General features: G+C 48.0%; 2 protein-coding genes across 6 annotated transcripts in view; one reads left to right on the forward strand and one right to left on the reverse strand.

The window, feature by feature from the left end:
• LOC103050240 (uncharacterized) overlaps positions 1-13,246 on the forward strand; it is a 33,458-nt gene extending 20,212 nt beyond the window's left edge. For 2 of the 3 annotated variants that reach the window (XM_088141453.1, XM_088141452.1), the window contains exons 10-20: positions 142-283; positions 1,687-1,870; positions 2,504-2,603; positions 3,548-3,666; positions 4,014-4,051; positions 5,207-5,319; positions 6,408-6,556; positions 7,435-7,529; positions 8,022-8,100; positions 9,406-9,514; positions 10,204-13,245. In XM_088141453.1, the coding sequence (XP_087997579.1) occupies positions 142-283; positions 1,687-1,870; positions 2,504-2,603; positions 3,548-3,666; positions 4,014-4,051; positions 5,207-5,319; positions 6,408-6,556; positions 7,435-7,529; positions 8,022-8,100; positions 9,406-9,514; positions 10,204-10,277 (1,202 nt within the window). In that variant the 3' untranslated portion in view covers positions 10,278-13,245. Of the gene's footprint in view, positions 1-141; positions 284-1,686; positions 1,871-2,503; positions 2,604-3,547; positions 3,667-4,013; positions 4,052-5,206; positions 5,320-6,407; positions 6,557-7,434; positions 7,530-8,021; positions 8,101-9,405; positions 9,515-10,203 lie in introns of all 3 variants that reach the window. The other variant, XM_088141451.1, reaches the window with a different exon arrangement.
• The window catches only part of KLHDC10 (kelch domain containing 10), a 35,391-nt gene that overhangs the window by 6,091 nt on the left and 11,342 nt on the right, over positions 1-17,958 (reverse strand). For 2 of the 3 annotated variants that reach the window (XM_088141455.1, XM_007435982.4), the window contains 3 exons: positions 17,714-17,761; positions 16,738-16,877; positions 14,141-15,392 (listed from right to left, as the gene is read on the reverse strand). In XM_088141455.1, coding sequence (XP_087997581.1) covers positions 15,183-15,392; positions 16,738-16,877; positions 17,714-17,761 — 398 coding nt within the window. In that variant the 3' untranslated portion in view covers positions 14,141-15,182. Of the gene's footprint in view, positions 1-14,140; positions 15,393-16,737; positions 16,878-17,713; positions 17,762-17,958 lie in introns of those variants that run through there. The other variant, XM_088141454.1, reaches the window with a different exon arrangement.

Here is a 17,958-nt window from a genome sequence, read left to right on the forward strand (position 1 = left end):
TTCTAGTGGTCTACCATCTGAATGCTAACCCAATCCTACCCTGCTTTGTTTTTCAAGCTCAACCAGGTCAGCTCTGCGCTGCCATCATAGTAGACTGAAGGTACAGTCACAGATGTATTTTCCTTAAACATGTACCCTCAGATCTCCTTCCGTTGGTCATTGTGACTCTTGTTTTGGGCTATGCCGATAAACACAACTACTACACCAGCTCTGTGACGAAGTTCACCCTGGCTTTACTCTCCATCATGCCTCTGTCCTACTACATTGGCATGGCCATTGCCAGGTGAACTTTTTATGAACATTTAATCACAAGAAGTGGGATCCTCTTTAAAAAAAAGTCTAGCATTATCAAGATTCCTCACATCTTCCTTGGTTTCCAAAATGGGTACAAAGGAGAGGTGTGGAAAATGTCCTGTGTTCTAGAACTCTGGCTTCTCCAGAACAAGTTGTTCATCCACTATTCATCTATCCACTTTCATAAATACACTAACCATGCGGGGAATGCTGAGAGTTTGGAATATCCTCAAGGGCAGACAAGTTCAAAAAAGCACAGAAGGATAATTGAAATGATGACAGACACAGAAAAAGGGACTGGTTGGAATGATGCTTGGAGCCCATTTGCAAGAAGCAGCTGGGTTGGTATAAAGGACAGCTAAACCAGTGGATTGCAGTTGTGCAACCAAGTACAGGTAGTCCTCATTTAGCGACTGCCTTGCTTAGCAACCGCAATTATGACAGTGATGAAAAAAATAACTTTATGACCAATCCTTGCACTCACGACCTTCACAGGTCTGTAAACCAAAGGAAAGCTGATATAAGATCATAAGCACAGTTGCAGGTTCACTTAGCGACCCCTTCACTTAATGACCAAGTAGCTGGTTCCAATTGTGGTCACTAAACAAGAACAACCCGTAGGGAAGTGTTATTAAGTGCTATTAAGGACAACTGCACTTGTCTCTCCTGCTGTTGCTGTTTGCTGTCCTGGGCACAACTCAAAGGTGTGAACACCACTAGGTTGAAGATCTAAGGATTGTCTGCGTCCCATCACAGCTCTTCTACCTCCATTCTGAGCACAACAGTCTTATGCTCTTAGATGTCCTAAAAGGGAATCCCTCAGCCAGCGTGGCCCAAAGAATGAATTTGGCAAAGTGAATGGGAACTGGGCAGTCTGCCACATGGTATGGAGACGTTGGTAACGAACAGGCCTACGTTAGCAGAAGCATGAAGCCAGCTAGAATGAAAGCTGCATATCATGCTATGTAATTAAACATCTTACGGCAGTGAGGGTTTTAGGTTAGCGGGACCTATGGAGTCTGCAAAGGACAGAGCAGTCACCTTCGATCTGTTGCCCTCCAGTGGTGTTGAACTGTGACAATCCTTCTTCCCACTCATGTGTTAATAAAATATGATAAGAGATGGAGCTCCACCAGCTCTAGAAGGCACCAGGATGGAAACTCTGTTGATTGACTGTCCTTTGCTGATCAAGGCCATCAGGTTAGCTAACGGTAGAGCTAAAGGTCTGGATATCAGGTTGACCCTTCAATGCATCTTTGGGCAAAAGCTCAGGGTCTTTTGTCCACGCTGGATGTAACTGTTCATGTTCTTCCCTCTTTTATCTTCCTTGAAGAACCTAAGCAGCACCTCAAGATGGGGTTGTGGGAAACTCTGTTCCTCTTTTTCCTCCAGTATCTCAGCACAAAGCAACTTTGCGGTGGGGGCTGTGGTGAATGCCACGTTTGGCTCCATCACGGAGCTCACGTTCTACATCACTGCGCTCATCAAGGGGGCTCACGAGAAGAACAAGTGCTACGAGGAAATTGTCAAGTCTGCTCTGACCGGGACTCTCTTGGGCTGCGTCCTTTTCGTCCCGGTGAGTCTGGGCCTTGAACGCCTTTTGATGGGGCCTCCATTCCATTCTTGGTTTTATGAGTTTGATTGGCCCAAATTTGATTGGAATTCTGCTGGAACATGGAATACTCTACAGCAAAAAAAAAAAAAAAAGTATTCCAATTAGATACAATGGCAAGCATCGCATCTAGATTGTGACTATCCCAGAAACTCACTCTTCCCGCTTTTAGAGGCCTTGGAACATAACTGGTCCAATATTTTTGGATACACTTTTGGAGAAGAAATGCTGAGTAGCACTGCTCTGGGGAGGAGTTGTAGCTGCTAGTTCTGCATCCGCTGTAGAAGAGAAGAGATCCACTACAGAAGAGAAAATCTCCTAGCTTAGCCTTTCTTACCTATTTCCATATTTTTGGACCAGGGTTTCTCAACCTTAGCAACTTTAAGATGTGTGGACTTCAACTCCCAGAATTCCCCAGCCAGCTGGACTAAGCTTTCATCCAATCCTCATGGAAGTCTGCTGGCTGGAGAGTATCTGAGTTGTAGTTCAGGACCTGCAGAAGATACCATGTTGGGTCAACCTCATCCTTCCTGCTTAATCCAAGTTTCTTCCCAGTCTAATGCAGAGATAAAATGTGCTCTTCCTTCTGCCTTCAAGGGACTCTGCATGGTGATTGGCGGCATCCGACATCAAGAACAAAGATTCAACAGCCGATCGGCCGGAGTCAGCTCTGCCCTTCTGTTTTTGTCTGTGGGAGGTAAGCTCTGCGTGTCTCCGTGGCTTCTTCCAAAGTCCTTTTAACATTGTAGGTTTTGATAGGGAAGTCCAAATCCTTTTCAAATTCAAAATGCTGAGCTGAAACATCACATTTTGAGCTCAAAACATGTTCAGATGTGTTTCTCTGTGGTTCTGGCCATTCTGGAAGCAGTTTTCCTAACTGAAAATACTACAAATAATAATAATGGAAATGCGATGGATGGATGGATGGATGGATGGATGGATGGATGGATGGATGGATGGATGGATGGATGGATGGATGGATGGATGGATGAAAGGGGCTATTAGATATGGGACAACTCTGGAATAGACAGGACAGTATCAGGATGTTTCTGGGGAGATCAGAAGAGCTGTTCCCAACTCAAAACATCTCAAATTTTGAAAGGATTTGCACCCCGCTGCTGTTAATCCACTTCTTGGCAGCTGTCTTGAGTCCTTGTCCAAAGCATATTGAACTCAAGGCAGCTCGAAAGACCATCAGATGGAGATCACAGAAGAGGAAAGGAAGGGGGCTTGGGTACTTTTAATCAGAGGGAAAAGCGATTTAGAGGCACAACTTTCCTTGGATAAAAAACAGCTTTTGCTATGTTCCTCCTATACTGATCGGCTGTGATGGGACTCTGTTGGCCAGTGCTTGTGATGTCACAGGCACGTTTCGTCCCTACCAAACATCAAAAGGAGTTTGGAAAAGAGTTGTATATCTGCTTGATGGTAACCCACTTGAGCAAAGTGAGAGGGTGTATCCCTCCTTAATTCAAGAAGAAACTTGCTGAGTTTTTTGCCCATAACATAAACAAGGAAGCTGGATCCAGAACATTGTGTGATGATTCTCAGGGCTGTGCCGATTAGCCAATGCCTGGATGGTTTTGCCCTTGATTGTGGCATAACATGTGAACACTCCCCCCACATTCCTTTACCTGCCAGGTGTCTTTGCTCCAACTCTCTTCTCCAAAGTCTATGGAAGACTGATCTGTGGGGAATGCCAGAATTTTACCCATGAGCTGCCTGGGCACTACGTCTGCCAGAACTGTCACTTCGATTTGGTGAGCATGACCCTCCAATCTGGGCTTCAACGACACATCACAGCAAGCAATTCCTCCAACGGTCTTCTTTCAGCACCAGATTAAAATGGATGAGCAAAAGCCAGGTTCAGCCTTGTCACCTCCTCCCCTCCCCAACTGTGTTGGGACGGCAGCTTCCCAGATGGGCTTGGAGTTGTAGTCCAAACACACCCGAGGGTCTTAGGTTGGGGGTCTTAGGTTGGCACAGGTCAGCTTAGACGTATCTGGCTTGTTGGATTGTTCTGACAATCAAAGGATCTGGGCTTCCTTTGTTCAGAATGCACGGGTCTTGACTAGGCATCTCTGACACTTAACTTCTGTCTTGGTAGATGGAGAACAATGGGACTCTCTACTACAGCCATATTGAGTGAGTACCTCTTGCTGGGACACCGTGGGAAGGAAGTTGTCATGTTCATCCCTTTCAAAGTTGGTCAGAGGAGCTGGGGACTTCTTTGTCCTCTGTGACCCTGTTCTCACAACACACTTAGCTACTAACCCATCAGATCTCCTTATTGGTGCTTCTGGCAGCACACAGTCACGCTGTTTAGATCAGATGTTGCTCATGGGAATAGACTCCCCACTCCCCACTTTTTTTTTTTGAGGAGCACCTGGCAGTGCCAAGAGAGTCTGGCAAGACCTCATTATTTCACAGGTTCCTTCCCCATTGGCTGGGTGGAGAGCAGGAGGCATGGCTTAGCTGCTGCAGTCAATCAGTACTTGAGAAGTGTATTCTCTGCTGGCTGAGTTTTGCAAGGGAGACTTGGCTTTTTCAGCCACTCTTTCTTTCCAGCTCTATTGCTGGGAGGACTAGACAGGCAAGGCAGGACAGATGATTGACTACACAGGTGACTGGTGTAGTTTGTTTAAGGGCAAGACTCTGGTGGTTGGGTAAATCTAATCTCTTTTGGGGCCAGTTGACTGGATCAAGGAATCCCTTTTGGATGTTCCCACAACCGACCAGCTCCCCATTCCCACTGACCAGTTAAGCATGTTGTGGGAACAGGACAGCCCTGAGTTTTAAGTGCTTCTGGTCACTGGAGAAATGGAGGGAGCCATAACTCTTGGTCCATCCAGCCTCTTGTGGACTTCCTGCTACCCTCTGTGTGTGTGAATTGGCCAGCATCTGATTCAGTGGCCCCATTTCAGATCTGGGAATCATTTGAGATTCAGGAAGGAGCTAAACCGGCAGGAGAACATAGAAAGTCTGGATTTGAATTGTCCTTTGAAAGACTTCTCCTAGGGATCAGGAGAAATCATCACTGCTGGGATGGACAGCCCTGGCCAACAGATTAATTGTCTAAGCCATATCCGATATTCTGCCTGAGCCCACCTTCCCCAAAGGGGGGGCTCTGTGGGTGGGGTGGGATTACAATTACCAAATCCCAGCTGTCAAGGCATATGGGAGCGGTAGTCCCAGCCCATCCAGAGAGCCCCCAATCAGGAAGTTGATTCTCCAGTTGCTTCAAACCTTTTCTGGCCTGGAGGACATTCCCAGGGTAAGATGTAGCTTTGTACATGGCAGACCCCTGGTGTACACGGTGTCATTGCTGCTCCCAGCGGCGTATCTCATCGGGCTCATCTTCACCTTGAAGACGCACTCCCACATCTACGACATCCACATCAGCGGCTGCCACAGTAAGTTGTCTTGGTCTTGGTTCGCCCCGGGTGGAAGAGCAGGGCATGTAGATGCTGGCTTTGAGCCTGCGACCCCAGGGCCACTTGGGTCCTCTGAAAGCTGTGGGGGCCGTTGGAGGTTCACTTTACGTTACATGGGCCTTTGGTGAGTGGCCATGCCTTCCACGGCAGCCATTTGGGGAGTGTGCCCACGGGCAGTCAGCACCCCAGATACACCTAAAAAGATTCCTGCTCCTGGTCATCCGATTAACTTAACTTGGTGCTCATTTTAAGTTAAATTGAATCAACTGCTTTTTATTTGGCTCCCACCCTCGCATCTTCATCCTGCTCTCACCATTCTTTCTGATGATGGTCCAGAGACAATGCTGTGTGGCCCTCGAGGCAAAACAAAAGGTTCTGCATCTTCCTGGGGGGCGTAGATGCCGGGACCCCAAAGGGATTAATGATTTGTGTGAGGTAGCCTGTAAAAAAACCTTAATATTTCATTGGGATTAGGATTGGGTGAGAAATAGATGTACCCCTTGCTTTTAATAACTACATTCCCATATATATCTATATCACAGTTTTCTCGAATTGTCTGGAATCTCAGTTGCAGGCAAAGTGGGGAGTGAAGCTCAGGGTGAGTTTTGGTGGTGCCCCCACTTTGCCTGCGCATACCTGCTCTAAAAAACAAAACAAAACTGTGGACCACCCCCCCCATTGCTTATGACCCTTCCCAGGGGGTCTTGGTCCACAATCTGAGAAGTCCTGGTTTGTGGCTGACACCTATCCAGGCTTCTCATCTGTGCAGAACCAGGTTGCACAAAGAAGATTGAATTCCTGACATACAATATCTGCTTATCTCAGTTGGTATTAATATTCTTTTCCGGGAAAGCTTTTTAATCCAGCTCCCAAAGTAAACAGGGTTCTACATGGAAAAGAAATGAGATGGGTCCCCACAGACCTCTTGAGCTCACGGTAGAAATATACTTTCAGGGGTGCTGTTTATTTGTAATCTTTTCTTTGACACGTGGGATACATGTCGAGCCGGAGGTGAGCGAAGCTGCAACTGAGCCGTGCTCAGGGACCCCTCTTTGGTTTTTCTGCAGTGCCCGGTCACCATCACAGTGCAGTGGTCCACTGGTCCCGCTGGAGAGCCATGGTCATTCTTCTGGTGGCCACCCTTGGTATGTCTGCCTGTGCCGATCTCGCCACCGAGCATATCAGCCCCATTCTGAACAACTCCCCGGTCTCTCAGGTAAGGAGGGAGAGGTCCTGTCCTTGGTGCCAAGACTCTGAGCTGGCTTATTCAGAAAGGAGCCAAACTGGTGGGAGAGCAGCACCACGGTTAGTGGGAAATCCTCATTTCCAGTCAAATAGATATGGGAGAGGTCCTTTTCTACTCAGCAGCGTGGTGTCGTTATGAAGGTGTTTTACTGTGGGCAATGAGTCCCCTGCCCTTGGCCACAGAGGTTCATGGGTTGACTTTCTGGGGGGCAAGTAAGAGGAAGAATTCTGCAGCAGGCTAAAAGGGGTGAAACACTAGAGAAATGTCGTGTAAACAGTGGGGGATTTTCCTCTCTTGAAAGTCCAGGTGTGGTCTGTGACCAGCCGGAGTATCTTCAGGCCCTACTGCTGACAGTTTTAGCACTAAGCTCAACTGATGGGCTTTCCTCCTATCCTGAAGGTGGGAGAAAATTATCTTGCTAATCCTGCAGTGTTCCTCTTGCCAGCAGTTCAGGGTGAAGCCAGGAGAGGGGCTGCAGTTCGCAGATTGCTCCTGGGGGAGCAGCGAGCAGAGAAGATGACAGGTCTCGCGAGGCAGCCAACTCCGGAAACAAGAACCCTTTGGATTTCTGGAGAGCGCTGTTACCCACCCAAGGATCCACACTTGGAGGGAGGGAGGGAGCCAGACAGGAGAGAAATAAGGCAGGGATGGCAAAGGAGTCTTTAATGAAGAAGCTCAGGCTATCATCGGCTCACTATAAATGGTTAACTTATTACTGTTCCCTGTCACCTGGAAAATTGTGGTCTTCAGTGTGCTGAAAACCCCTGCCTTGTCCAGCCCTTCGGTGAGTGGTGGTGGTTGATCCTGGTTGGATGGATCTAACCTTGAATTCTCGCCCTGTCTTCCAGTACTTCATTGGCGTGACTGTGCTGGCCATGGTGCCGGAAATCCCGGAGCTGATCAACGGAATCCAGTTTGCCTTGCAGAACAATCTCAGCCTCAGGTAGGTGGGTCCTTCTGCAGGGCTGCCTCTCTGAGAAGGGCTGTTGTGAAGTCCCCCTTGAAGAGCATTCTGGCTTTGAATCTCTTCTGTCTCTTGGCACTGGGGTCAATCAGCGTTTCTCAACCTTGGCAACTTTAAGATGCGTGGACTTCAACTCCCAGAAGTAGAAGTGGTGGGACTGAGGTTCAAGTCCCGCATGAGCCACAGTAGCTCCCTTGGTGACTTCGGGCCTGTCACTCGCTCTCAGCCCAACCTACCTCATAAGGTTCCTTTTATGGGGAAAATAGGCCTTATGCTACCCATAGCTATAAATGCATGTCACATAAAAACACTAAATACTGAAAAAGCTTGAAATCGTTGGAAACTGGAAGTGTACAAATCCAGCTGGGGGATGCCCCTGCCCAGGCGGGGTTTCAGATGGCAGTGGGTTATGGGAAGCAAATACATCCAACGTTTCTGAGCTGTGCCTCTCCCATCTCCTTTCTTTCGCAGCATTGAGATTGGGAACTGCATTGCCGTCCAGGTCTGCATGCTGCAAATACCCATCCTGGTGCTTTTCACCGTGTTTTACGTAAGTAGCTGGGGGAGAACCTGCAGACAGATCCTCTGTCTTTCACAGAGAGGCCTTTCCTGCCCCCGGTTCCTTGAAACACGACCCGTCCTTCTTGTTCTCAGTCTGTGTCTCTGCTCCGCCATAAGCAAAAAGGAGCCAACTGCCTCGCAATGTGGGTCTCCAACGGGACACCATGCAGATGGATTGGGATGGCGGCTCCCAGAATCCCTAGCAACCCCTTACTGGCTGGGAAATTTTGGGAACTGCTATTCCAGACCTCTTGGAGGGTGACAAGATGCGGGAGGGCTGCCCTGCAGCCATCACGATGAGCTGCTGAGCACAAACGGGTCCTTTTCTCAGAAGCAGAGGGCTCCTTTTCCTTTCACGTCATTGGTAACAGTGATCTCCATTCCGGTCTCCTTGCCTCCATCTTTATCTTGCCACACTTCTGCTTTCCGTAGCCTGCCTTTCTCAGAAGAAAAAAAATGCCCTCAGTGGCTACAGACAATTAAGGTCATGTGAGTGAGTGATCATTTGTGAGAAGATTCGTAGGAAATTACCAGGGATGGGGCTCGTAAGATGTGCTAGGTGGGGCTAAATTGCTGTTGGGGTCCAGCTGTGGGCACTCTGCTGTTGTCTTAGCATGCTTGCTCTGCCCTAAGAGTGCCTTTATGTGGCTGTACCGTGTTATGCAAACATGGTGGTGGTCTGTTAACTCAGGTTTGAGGTTCAGCTTGTAGTATGAGCGCCAGCCAATGAGTGGTCTGAGTCCGAAGGCAAATAAATTTAGCTAGAAGAGCTTGAAACTCCCGTTAGCGTGAATTCTTAGTCTCCAAATCACGTGCCTGGGAAACAAGCACCTCCTAAGAGAAGTAAATGCTCTCTTTCGGTGGGGAATCCCAAGAACTTTGCTCCTTCTGGCAAAGCTGCCACTGGGCCTTGCAACCTTTGGCTGCCCTCTGCCCTATTTCTAGCCAGGAGTCCCACCACGATTGGTGACATGTGACGATCTAAGGCAGAGATGGCTATTCTCACAATGTTTTGCACTTCAATTCCCATCAAGCCCAATTCATACAGCGGGGGATCTGCTGGAGTTGTAGTTCAGAACATCTGGAAGCCCCCACCTGCTTAATCCTGGGCTAGCATTACCTTCTCATGCCCCTCTGAAATTACCTCTCCCCAGCTGTAACAAAGGAGCTCTCATTTCTGGTTGGAATTTGGTTTTCCAGAGAGAAAAAATCCAGGCATCTAGCGGCCCTTGGATTTCAGCCATCAGTCTTTGGGGCTTGTTGTAGACTGACTCATTCCTTTTCTTTTTGGCAGCCAACAGACTTCATCCTGGTCTTCAGTGACCTCCACGTCTACGCTAGCATGTTCAGTGTGGTCCTCATGAATTACATCTTTATGGACGGCAAGTGTGACTACTTCCAAGGTAAAAACTTTTCCAGAAAGGGTCAGACATTGATTGCTTGGGGCAGCCCAGTTCAGAAGATCACCAGCTCCTGGAAAGTGACCTGGATAGGTTCCTGATGTGCTCAGATGGAACTCTTAGTTAAAAGATATGGTGGCCCCTTAAAAACTAAGATCCTTATTATAGCACAAAGCTGTGATAAAAGTCCTGTGAGATAGCTCGGGCTGAGAATGACTAATCCAAAGTCACCCGGTGAATGTCCATGGCTGAGGACGGACTAGAACCTGGCTCTCCTTGGTGCCAGCCCAGCATTTTCACCTTCACACCATACCAATTCTTTCACTTTGGTAAGCGTAGGCAGTTGAGGAGCATGAATGCATTTTGTGAGAAGAGGACATGCCCACAATGGGGCTAGGAGGGAACGAAATGTAAAAACTATTAATAGGGGCCATTGCCTTATAAATTGTGGGGATGGATCTCGAGTCTTCCTAGTCAACAATTCCCAGCACTTCCTGCCAGTCTTATTGGTGGGGAGGGAGGCCACGAGTTGGAGACCGGCAGCCTCGGGAAGACCACCGGTTGCCTACTCTTGTGCGGTTGATGATATTTCACCAATCTGAGTGTTGTTAGGGCTGCCATCCTGCCCCCAACCCAACTGGGGGACTGCTACCTCCTCTAACTGTCCACATTGTTCTCTCTCTCCCTCCCAGGCACTGTGCTGGTGATGGTCTATTTTATCCTCCTGGCTGTTTATTATTTTGCTCCTTCTCCTGCCGGCTGCTGAACTCTCACTCCGCTGGGCTCCATATTCCTGCCTCCTGGAAAGGCAGTAGCTTCCCCCGAGGGCTTCTTTCCAAGAAACGACTGTCTCGTAGGGAAGTGCTCAAGACAGACTTTATCTTCCTTTCATATTTATGTCCCAAGGCAGCCATTGACACTTCCAGCTAATGGGCCTCTCGGTGTCCTTGCAGCATAAAGCCCTACAGAGATTGGGGTGGGAGCTGCAGAAGGTGGTGGCCAACTCTTGATGACCAGCGAAGGAAGTTTTGGGGCGGAAGAGGTTGTGCTGAAGATGACTCCTATGGACGAAAGAACGCTGGCAATTTTTAAGACTGGGTAGGGACATGCTCTGTTTCATCTCCTCCTCGCAGCTACCTCATGCTTTTGCCGCGCAGCTCCTGCTGCAGACAAACACGCCTCCGAGTCGAGCTGCCACTGATCTTGAGATGGAGCACAAAATAAAGGAAGCCAATTTTGAACATATTCTTCATGGTGCACTGGTGAAGATGTATTTTGTTTCAGTACCCATCATGGGAGAATATTGGCTCCTAAGAGGCAGCTGTGGAACTGGCATCTCCTGCCCACCCCCCACCCCCCGGCTTGTAAACCAGCTTCTGTTAGAGGCAGAAAAAAGGACTCCCATGGGCGGGCCAGCCAGCCAGGTTTATGGCTCTTTGGCTCCTCTTGCCAGGTGTGCTTGAAGGATAATCTGTGGATTGGAGAGATCCTACATATGTTGCCCAGAACCACAGTACCTCTTCTGCCCTTAAAGAGAAAAGCGAACCAAAGCCCTCAAGCATGTTGGGGAACTCATGCTGCAGGCTGCATTTCCCAGCCTTCTAAGTCACTAAGGCTAATGGCGTATTTGCTTGGGACACACTCCTCGAAGCTTAAATTGGCTGGAGATTCTGGGTGCCGAGGATGTGACAGGCCTCGTGAGGAGCAAGAAATTTGACACAGCAAGTCAAATTTACGAAGCCCAAAGGCAGAGGTGGACTGAGTAGAACCTGTTCCTTTTACACTCCCCTGGATCTGACATGAGGCTTTGATGGTACTCTGGAAGCACAAGAGCTCAGCTTTCTCCAGTCTGAGACTACAGTTCCCATCAGACTAGAAGCCCTGGGAGTCATAGTTCCCGTGTACCTGGTACGAGAAGGCCAGGTTAAATTATTGTGGCTGTAAATGATTCTTCTATTAACCTCTGTTTTATTCAACATCAGTTATGGATGTGATAGTAACTACTTGACACAGAAGGAGAGGTGGAGACATAGGAATTGCATTTTACAACATTTGTTTTAGCCAGCGTTTCTTTCCCGCAAAGGCAGTGGCATCTCCGTTATTAGTTGATTGAGCGTCCTGTCAGAGGGTCCCTGCCAGTACATTTAACCTTGAAAGCGGTGGGCCGAATATTTCCCAGATCACCTGCTTTCCAAAGCTTTTGCTTGTTTCGAGAAGGGCATCCGCTGAATGTTCCTTGCCTTTTCCCTCTTCCATGTTTCCAAAGTTGCAGATTTACTTATTTCAAAGCCAGCCGCTTTCTTGCTGTGTCTGCAGTGAGGGCACATTATCATGCATTTGGAGTAGGCCTTTGTGCAGAATCCTGGACCAACAGCGAGAAAAGAAGGGCGGGCATCCAGTTCTTCTGTGAAACCGCTGTTGGTTGAGACTGCAGAGCATTGATACTTATTCTACAGTGTTCATGGAAAACAAATTCACAATGGTGTAAGGGATTCACAGAACTCAAAAAAAACACAGTAAGGCAGAACAGTGAATTATGCAGTTATAATAAAACAATACAGTAGATGGCTGGTCCACGGTTCAAGATAAAACCAACCCAAACGATAAGGGCTTAAAAGAAGGCGAGGGAAAGGCATCACTTGCCTATTCAGTCAAGTGCCAAGAAGACAGATAACAAATGACATTTAAATGAGAGACAGGGAGCAGTTGATATTCTGAACTAGTTCCCAGGCAGTACGGTTGCGGTAGCTCTTAATTCACCCGTACTGGGAGTTGGCCTTTGGGCCAGTTGGAATAAGGATGGCGTTATGGGGAGAGAGGGTGGGGTGAAGAACTGGAATCAGAGGGGCAGTATACAAAACACACCCAAAGCCTCTCTGTTCAGTTACTACAGAATGAACTAAGAGTGGCTTGAGGACAGCTGTATGCAAAATTAAGCAGTTCTTCCCCAAGTGCTGGTTGCCATTCCCTGTGGTAGCAAGGCCCCGGCACACCTGGCGGGGGGAGAAACCTTTCAACTTTTGACAAAGCCTCTTCTGCCTTCCTTGGGCTTTGCTCCAACTCTTGCGGTTTCAAAGGGAATCCCACCCGAGGCCATCACATCAGACTCCACAACTGCTCTGGCCTGTTCAAACTCACGGACCTCCTGGCCTAAGTCAAAATCGCTGACTGGTGAGCCAGATAGGCAGATCAGCAGAAATTAAGCCTCTGTCTAGGACTCCGCTACATAAATGGAGCTGGCCCATTTGGGGCCACAGAAATGAAATTTATCTACATCCTTAATTTATCTTACAGCCTGTTGCAAGGAGGATATGCTGGTTGCTTCCTTCTGGGATGAGCTGCACAAAGTCTCCCTGCCTCCTACATGGCCCAAGTCTTTGCCGAGGCGGGGGCGGGGGGCTGTATCAGTTGACTTTATTTTTTCCACAAAGTCCAATTTATTACACAGTCTCAAAAAGTTTATGCTATAATAAAAGTGTTTATCTTTAAAGTACTGCAATGTGCCTTTTAAAAAAAAAAAACAATTCTGTCATTTTGTCAGCAGAAGGAACCCTGGCTACTGGAAAAAAAAAAAAATCACTGTTTCACAAGTTTGTTTCTGTCACTTTTAGGAAAAAAGAGGGGAAGCTGTGGAAAAAGAAAGCCAGCCTCGCTCTAATCATTCATCCTAAAAAGGAAGAGCTGCAAAAAATGAACCAACCCCCCCCCCTTTTCTACAAGTCAAAATCACTGAAAGGGCTTTCAACCTGCGAGGGAAAAAGGCAGTTCGTGCATCTTTTCAATAGAAGGAGGGAAATCCCTCCTTGGATGTGGCTGCCACCTGACTTCCTCTCCTGCTCCCAAATGGGGTCTGTTTCAACCTCTGCTTCCCCCACCCACAGCCAGCTATCTTTCCCCCCATTTTACAGTCTTGGGGCTTGAGGGCTTCTTCCAGCAGTAAAGGGATTATATAGACAAAAGGTACTTCCCACAACCACAAAGTTCTTTATGCTTTTAAAGGAGACAACAAAGGCAGAAGAACAATGACTCTCTAAATCTGGTAAGTCAGTGCCAACTGGAATAACTCCCCCGCCCCGCAAGTTTCTTTCAGGAACAGCAAGGAAGAGATGCAGACATGCAAACAGAACCTCTGCAAGGCCAATGCACGGTGCTGAGGGCTTCCTTCAGCCATGACAGGCTGGAGGACACGGAGGCAGGGTACCTCTTTTCCATCTTCCCCCTGCGTATGTTTAGAGCAAACAATTCTCTGCTAATAGGCCAATGGATTTAAACTTGTCAACAAACTGGGGTTGCGAGTCAGGATCAAGAGCTGCCTTTGCATATCGAGGGCAAGGGACAGGTCTGCCGGATCACGGTCCATGCGGTGCTTGACCCTGCTCAGAGCCAAGCCACGTACTGGGAGCACCGAGCGCCCCTTCCCCCACGCTCGCTGGTTGCAGAAAGAGTTGCAGCGCTCCAGTCTCAAAGACAACAGTGAACAACGACCATCAGCAGGCTTCCAAGCACATTAAAAGAAACAAAATCAGGACCCTCATTTCTCAAGCTATGGTTTGATGCCAAATCAGGGGTAACATTTTACAGAATCAGTTTCCACAAACATTCAGAACAACAATTAAGACACAGACATGGTTTCTTTTTCCAGCATTTTTTAAAAAGGCAAATACTGTTCACAGCAAAATATAGAGGATTTTGCTCATGCACAAGAGACAAACCAGCTATAGCATGGCCTTTCTTGGGAATGAAGGACTGACTAACAAAAAGCCTCTTTGAGGGAAGATCCCCATCCAAGTGGAACAGGATTTCAAAATTTGAAGGAAAAAAAAAGTCTGAAAGCAAGAACTCAAAAGGCCAGTGGTAAGAACAGCAGAAGAAAAATTAGTTGCCAATACAGCTGCAGCACTGAACTTGGATCCCCCCCCCCCGTTACACACACAAACACACTTGCAACAGGAAAAAAACAGCTTATCTTCATGGTTCTTTTCCTAATAACTCTTCTTGTGTTGGATGTAAATAGGAATGGCAACTCAGCATTGACCTTTCTGGGTCAGGCAACTCTGCTGAAGTCAGCCGGCAGCCGCATGTAAACACAACTCACACGGGGTATTTCAGCATGAAAGGGCAACAAGTGACCCATTTTAGACAGCTGCAAGGGGCAGCCTGTTTTTGCCTGCTGCAGCACCTGAAAAAGGATCACAAACCAAGGACAAGGCGGCGCTGGGTTGCTCTAATCCCCTCACAGAGGCCCAGCAGGGAGCAGGACAAGAGCCTCGCTGGATGCCGAGGGAGCCGAGCGCTGTCGATGCGGAGCAGCACCTCTTACCAGAGAGGAAGTAGAGGCCAGAAGTGGGAAGGCAGCGACCGGATCCTCGCCTGGCGAGACTACAAGCGTGTGGCAGAACCAGTACAAATTATTTCAGCAACAGCAGCTTTCGTTCATGATGTATTTATAGGTCTCCATAAATTAAAAAAAGCAGAGTTTAATAAATTTTAAAATAAAAAAAATAACAGGAAAGGCATCTGAAGTACTTTGCAGAGTAAGGCTTTAGAGCAGGGCTTTCTGCCTCCTTAGCAGTGTCCGCCACAGGACCATAAATACAGAGAAAAAAGAGAACGAGCGACAGAGAAGGGCGAGGGGGGCCACTTTTTAAATTAGCGCCAGCGAGCAGGAAGTTCATTTCAAACGCTCAATGAGTCCCTGCGTCAGTCCGAGGTGCAAAAGCTGCGATCTGCTGAGGTTTGCTAGGTGAGGGAAGAAAACCAGGAGCTTCTCCCAAGACAGTTCCAGGAGGCTGGGCACGACAAGCCACATCTTAAAGAGAGAGCCAGTCCGTCTGTTTCGGTGAATGTCCACCACTCCTCCATGGACGTACATGCAGCCTGCCTGTGGAGCATCAGAAACAACAAGGGACCGCTGCTGGGAGAGCTGCGTCTCGCAAGGCCCCCAGGAAGCAAGACCGGCCTCTTCCCAGCAAGGCAGCTTCCAACGCACTGCCTGACACCTTCTGGCAGCAAGCCAGAAGTGGGGAAGGAGGAAGGGCTGCAAAGCACCCCACGCATTGCCTGGGGAGTAAGGACCCCAGCTATCTTTGGGTGGCCCGTTTCCAGAGTCACAGAATTCAAACTCCTTCTGCCTTTGGAAAATCTGTAGAGCCACAACTCTTTGACAGGCTTTTAACTGCTTATTAATGGCTGCCCCAGATTTTTAAATTTTTACTTATTTGGTATTCTGCATTTTTATCAGCTGCCCAGGTCTGGAGGCTCCGAGGGTCTACATGGCGTGGAGTGCAGGCCTGAAGGTTCATGGATCTCCCATTCCTAGGGACTTTAGTTCTGAATGGGGTAGCAGTTCCCATTTGAGGGTCTTCCTGGCCTCACCTCTCCTGCTTGAGCAGGTGGCAGCCATGGCTGAGAGGGCCTCTGAGCAAATCCATTTGGTGCACCAACTGCCCCTTCCTGGATTGGGTGCACACCCACCCACACTTGGGTCATTCTTTGGGAAACCCTCTTCTAGAGCATTACCTACCCCACCCAACTTTGTGTCATCTGCAAAGGTAATGATGGTTCTCTCCATCATCAAAGTCACGAATAAGAGCACTGAAGAGTACAGAGCCCAGGACAGAACACTGTGCTACCCTAAACTCCCTCTAGTTTGATGATGAACCATTGATGAACACTTCTTGAATATGATTTCCAAGTCAGCTGTTAATCGAATAACCACACCACCCACTCCATACTTAACCAGCTGGCTAATCAGAATGTCACAGGGTACCCTGTCAAACGGCTTGCTGGAATCTGGACAGAGATGTCTACAACATTTCCCAATTTACTAAGAATCTACTAACCATGGATGTGATGTTAGTTCATGGTTTTGGGGAGGGAGGATGGGATGTATTCTGGTGCAAATGGCAGCTCAGCAGGGTGGGGTGGGCTCCAGGGGCATCTGCAGGGGTGGGGGGAGCGTCAGAGTCAAGATGCGAATTAGCCCTCACCCCCTCTGCGCACACCGCACGTGCAACACATTTAAACAAGGGCAGGGCATCAGCTGCACAGTCACGACCAGCATCTTGTCTCCTCTGACGCCTCCACCCACCCTGATGAGCTCACAGGAGTCTGGTGAACTAACATCCCTCTCTCTGCTTCCCACTTCTTCTGCCCAGCCTCTGCTGAGTTTTTAGGTGGGAAATGGCATCGGGCTCACTAGGGAAAGGGATTTTACAACCTCTTACCGGAGTCACAGCAGCACAGTGGAAATACACCGGCTCAGGCATCGCTGCTGGGAGCTTCACCCACTGAAAGGTCTGCAGGTTCAGTTTCCATATATCTCCTAAGATGACTTCTCCGTTGTATCCCCCACAGACAAAGACATCTGAATTGAGAGTAGAAAGAAGGGTTTTTCCCCCCATCAGTATATCAACGTTGGAATGAGAAGTGAGAGTTTTCTAAAGGGTTTCTTTTACGGGCAACTTTGCCTATGGCATTCTCCCCTCTCTCTGAGAGCCACAATTCTTAATGGGAAAATTGTATCCCTTAATCCAGCGAGTCGCAATTCAAGGAAAACCAGAGCGGGTCTGGATTCAAATTTCCACTCAGCCACGGAGCTTACCAATTCCCAACCTTGCTTACTCCAGAGGTCTGTTAGAAAAATGAAGTGCACGACAGGAAAAATTCTTTCTCGAGGCATAATAAATGCTGTGCAGTGGGAGGCGAGGGAGATTTCTGCATCGTGTCTTTCAGGCTCAGAGCCTCCGCTATTCCTCCCTCTGTACTTCATTCCAAAGACAGCCTTCCCTTTCTCACAACCACCATCCCTATTTTTCCAAGAGTGACTCCCCTTCCACCTCGGCAGTTCTAAAAGTGATAAGGTTTAAGGAAGCTGGTCCCATGTAGAGATGGGCTGATGCACTATAATTTTGATAGGGACTTACAAACCATATTAATCAGACCCCTCGTAAAAGAACCGCCCGGCAGAGAGCTAGCAGGCCAAAGGGCTGTAATGGGGCCAGATTTTGTCTAGCAGTTATGAGAACGTGACAGCAAATACTGTGCAACACGGCTGGGTTTTATTAAAAATATTTTCTTTAATATACTCTTACACAGATTTTGTGCTGTTTGTCTTTTAAATACACAATTTACTCCTGTCAGAATTCCACTCACCCAAAACATTCTATTGTTGCACATGCCCCAAAGTTAACTATTTCTTACCATTTTTTATCTGTACACAACTATGACATCTCCGGGCTGCAGGGTAATCTGTGGGTCAAAAATCTGAAGGTGAGCTACTTATTCCATAAGGGGCTTCTTTTATTAGTGATCAGTCCCCCCTCAAAAGGGGGGGAGAATATCCACAGTGCTTCTGATTCTGAAAGATTCACAAAACTCTACAACATCAACTGCCCTTTCCATCTTTACAATTGAAAAAGTGGAGTGCCATGAGAGAAAATTTTCTA

The sequence above is a fragment of the Python bivittatus genome, unplaced genomic scaffold (genome assembly GCF_059951505.1).
Source record: "Python bivittatus isolate LINGU-HERP-01145 unplaced genomic scaffold, Pbiv_v1 ctg000330_np1212, whole genome shotgun sequence".
Lineage (NCBI taxonomy): Eukaryota > Metazoa > Chordata > Lepidosauria > Squamata > Pythonidae > Python > Python bivittatus.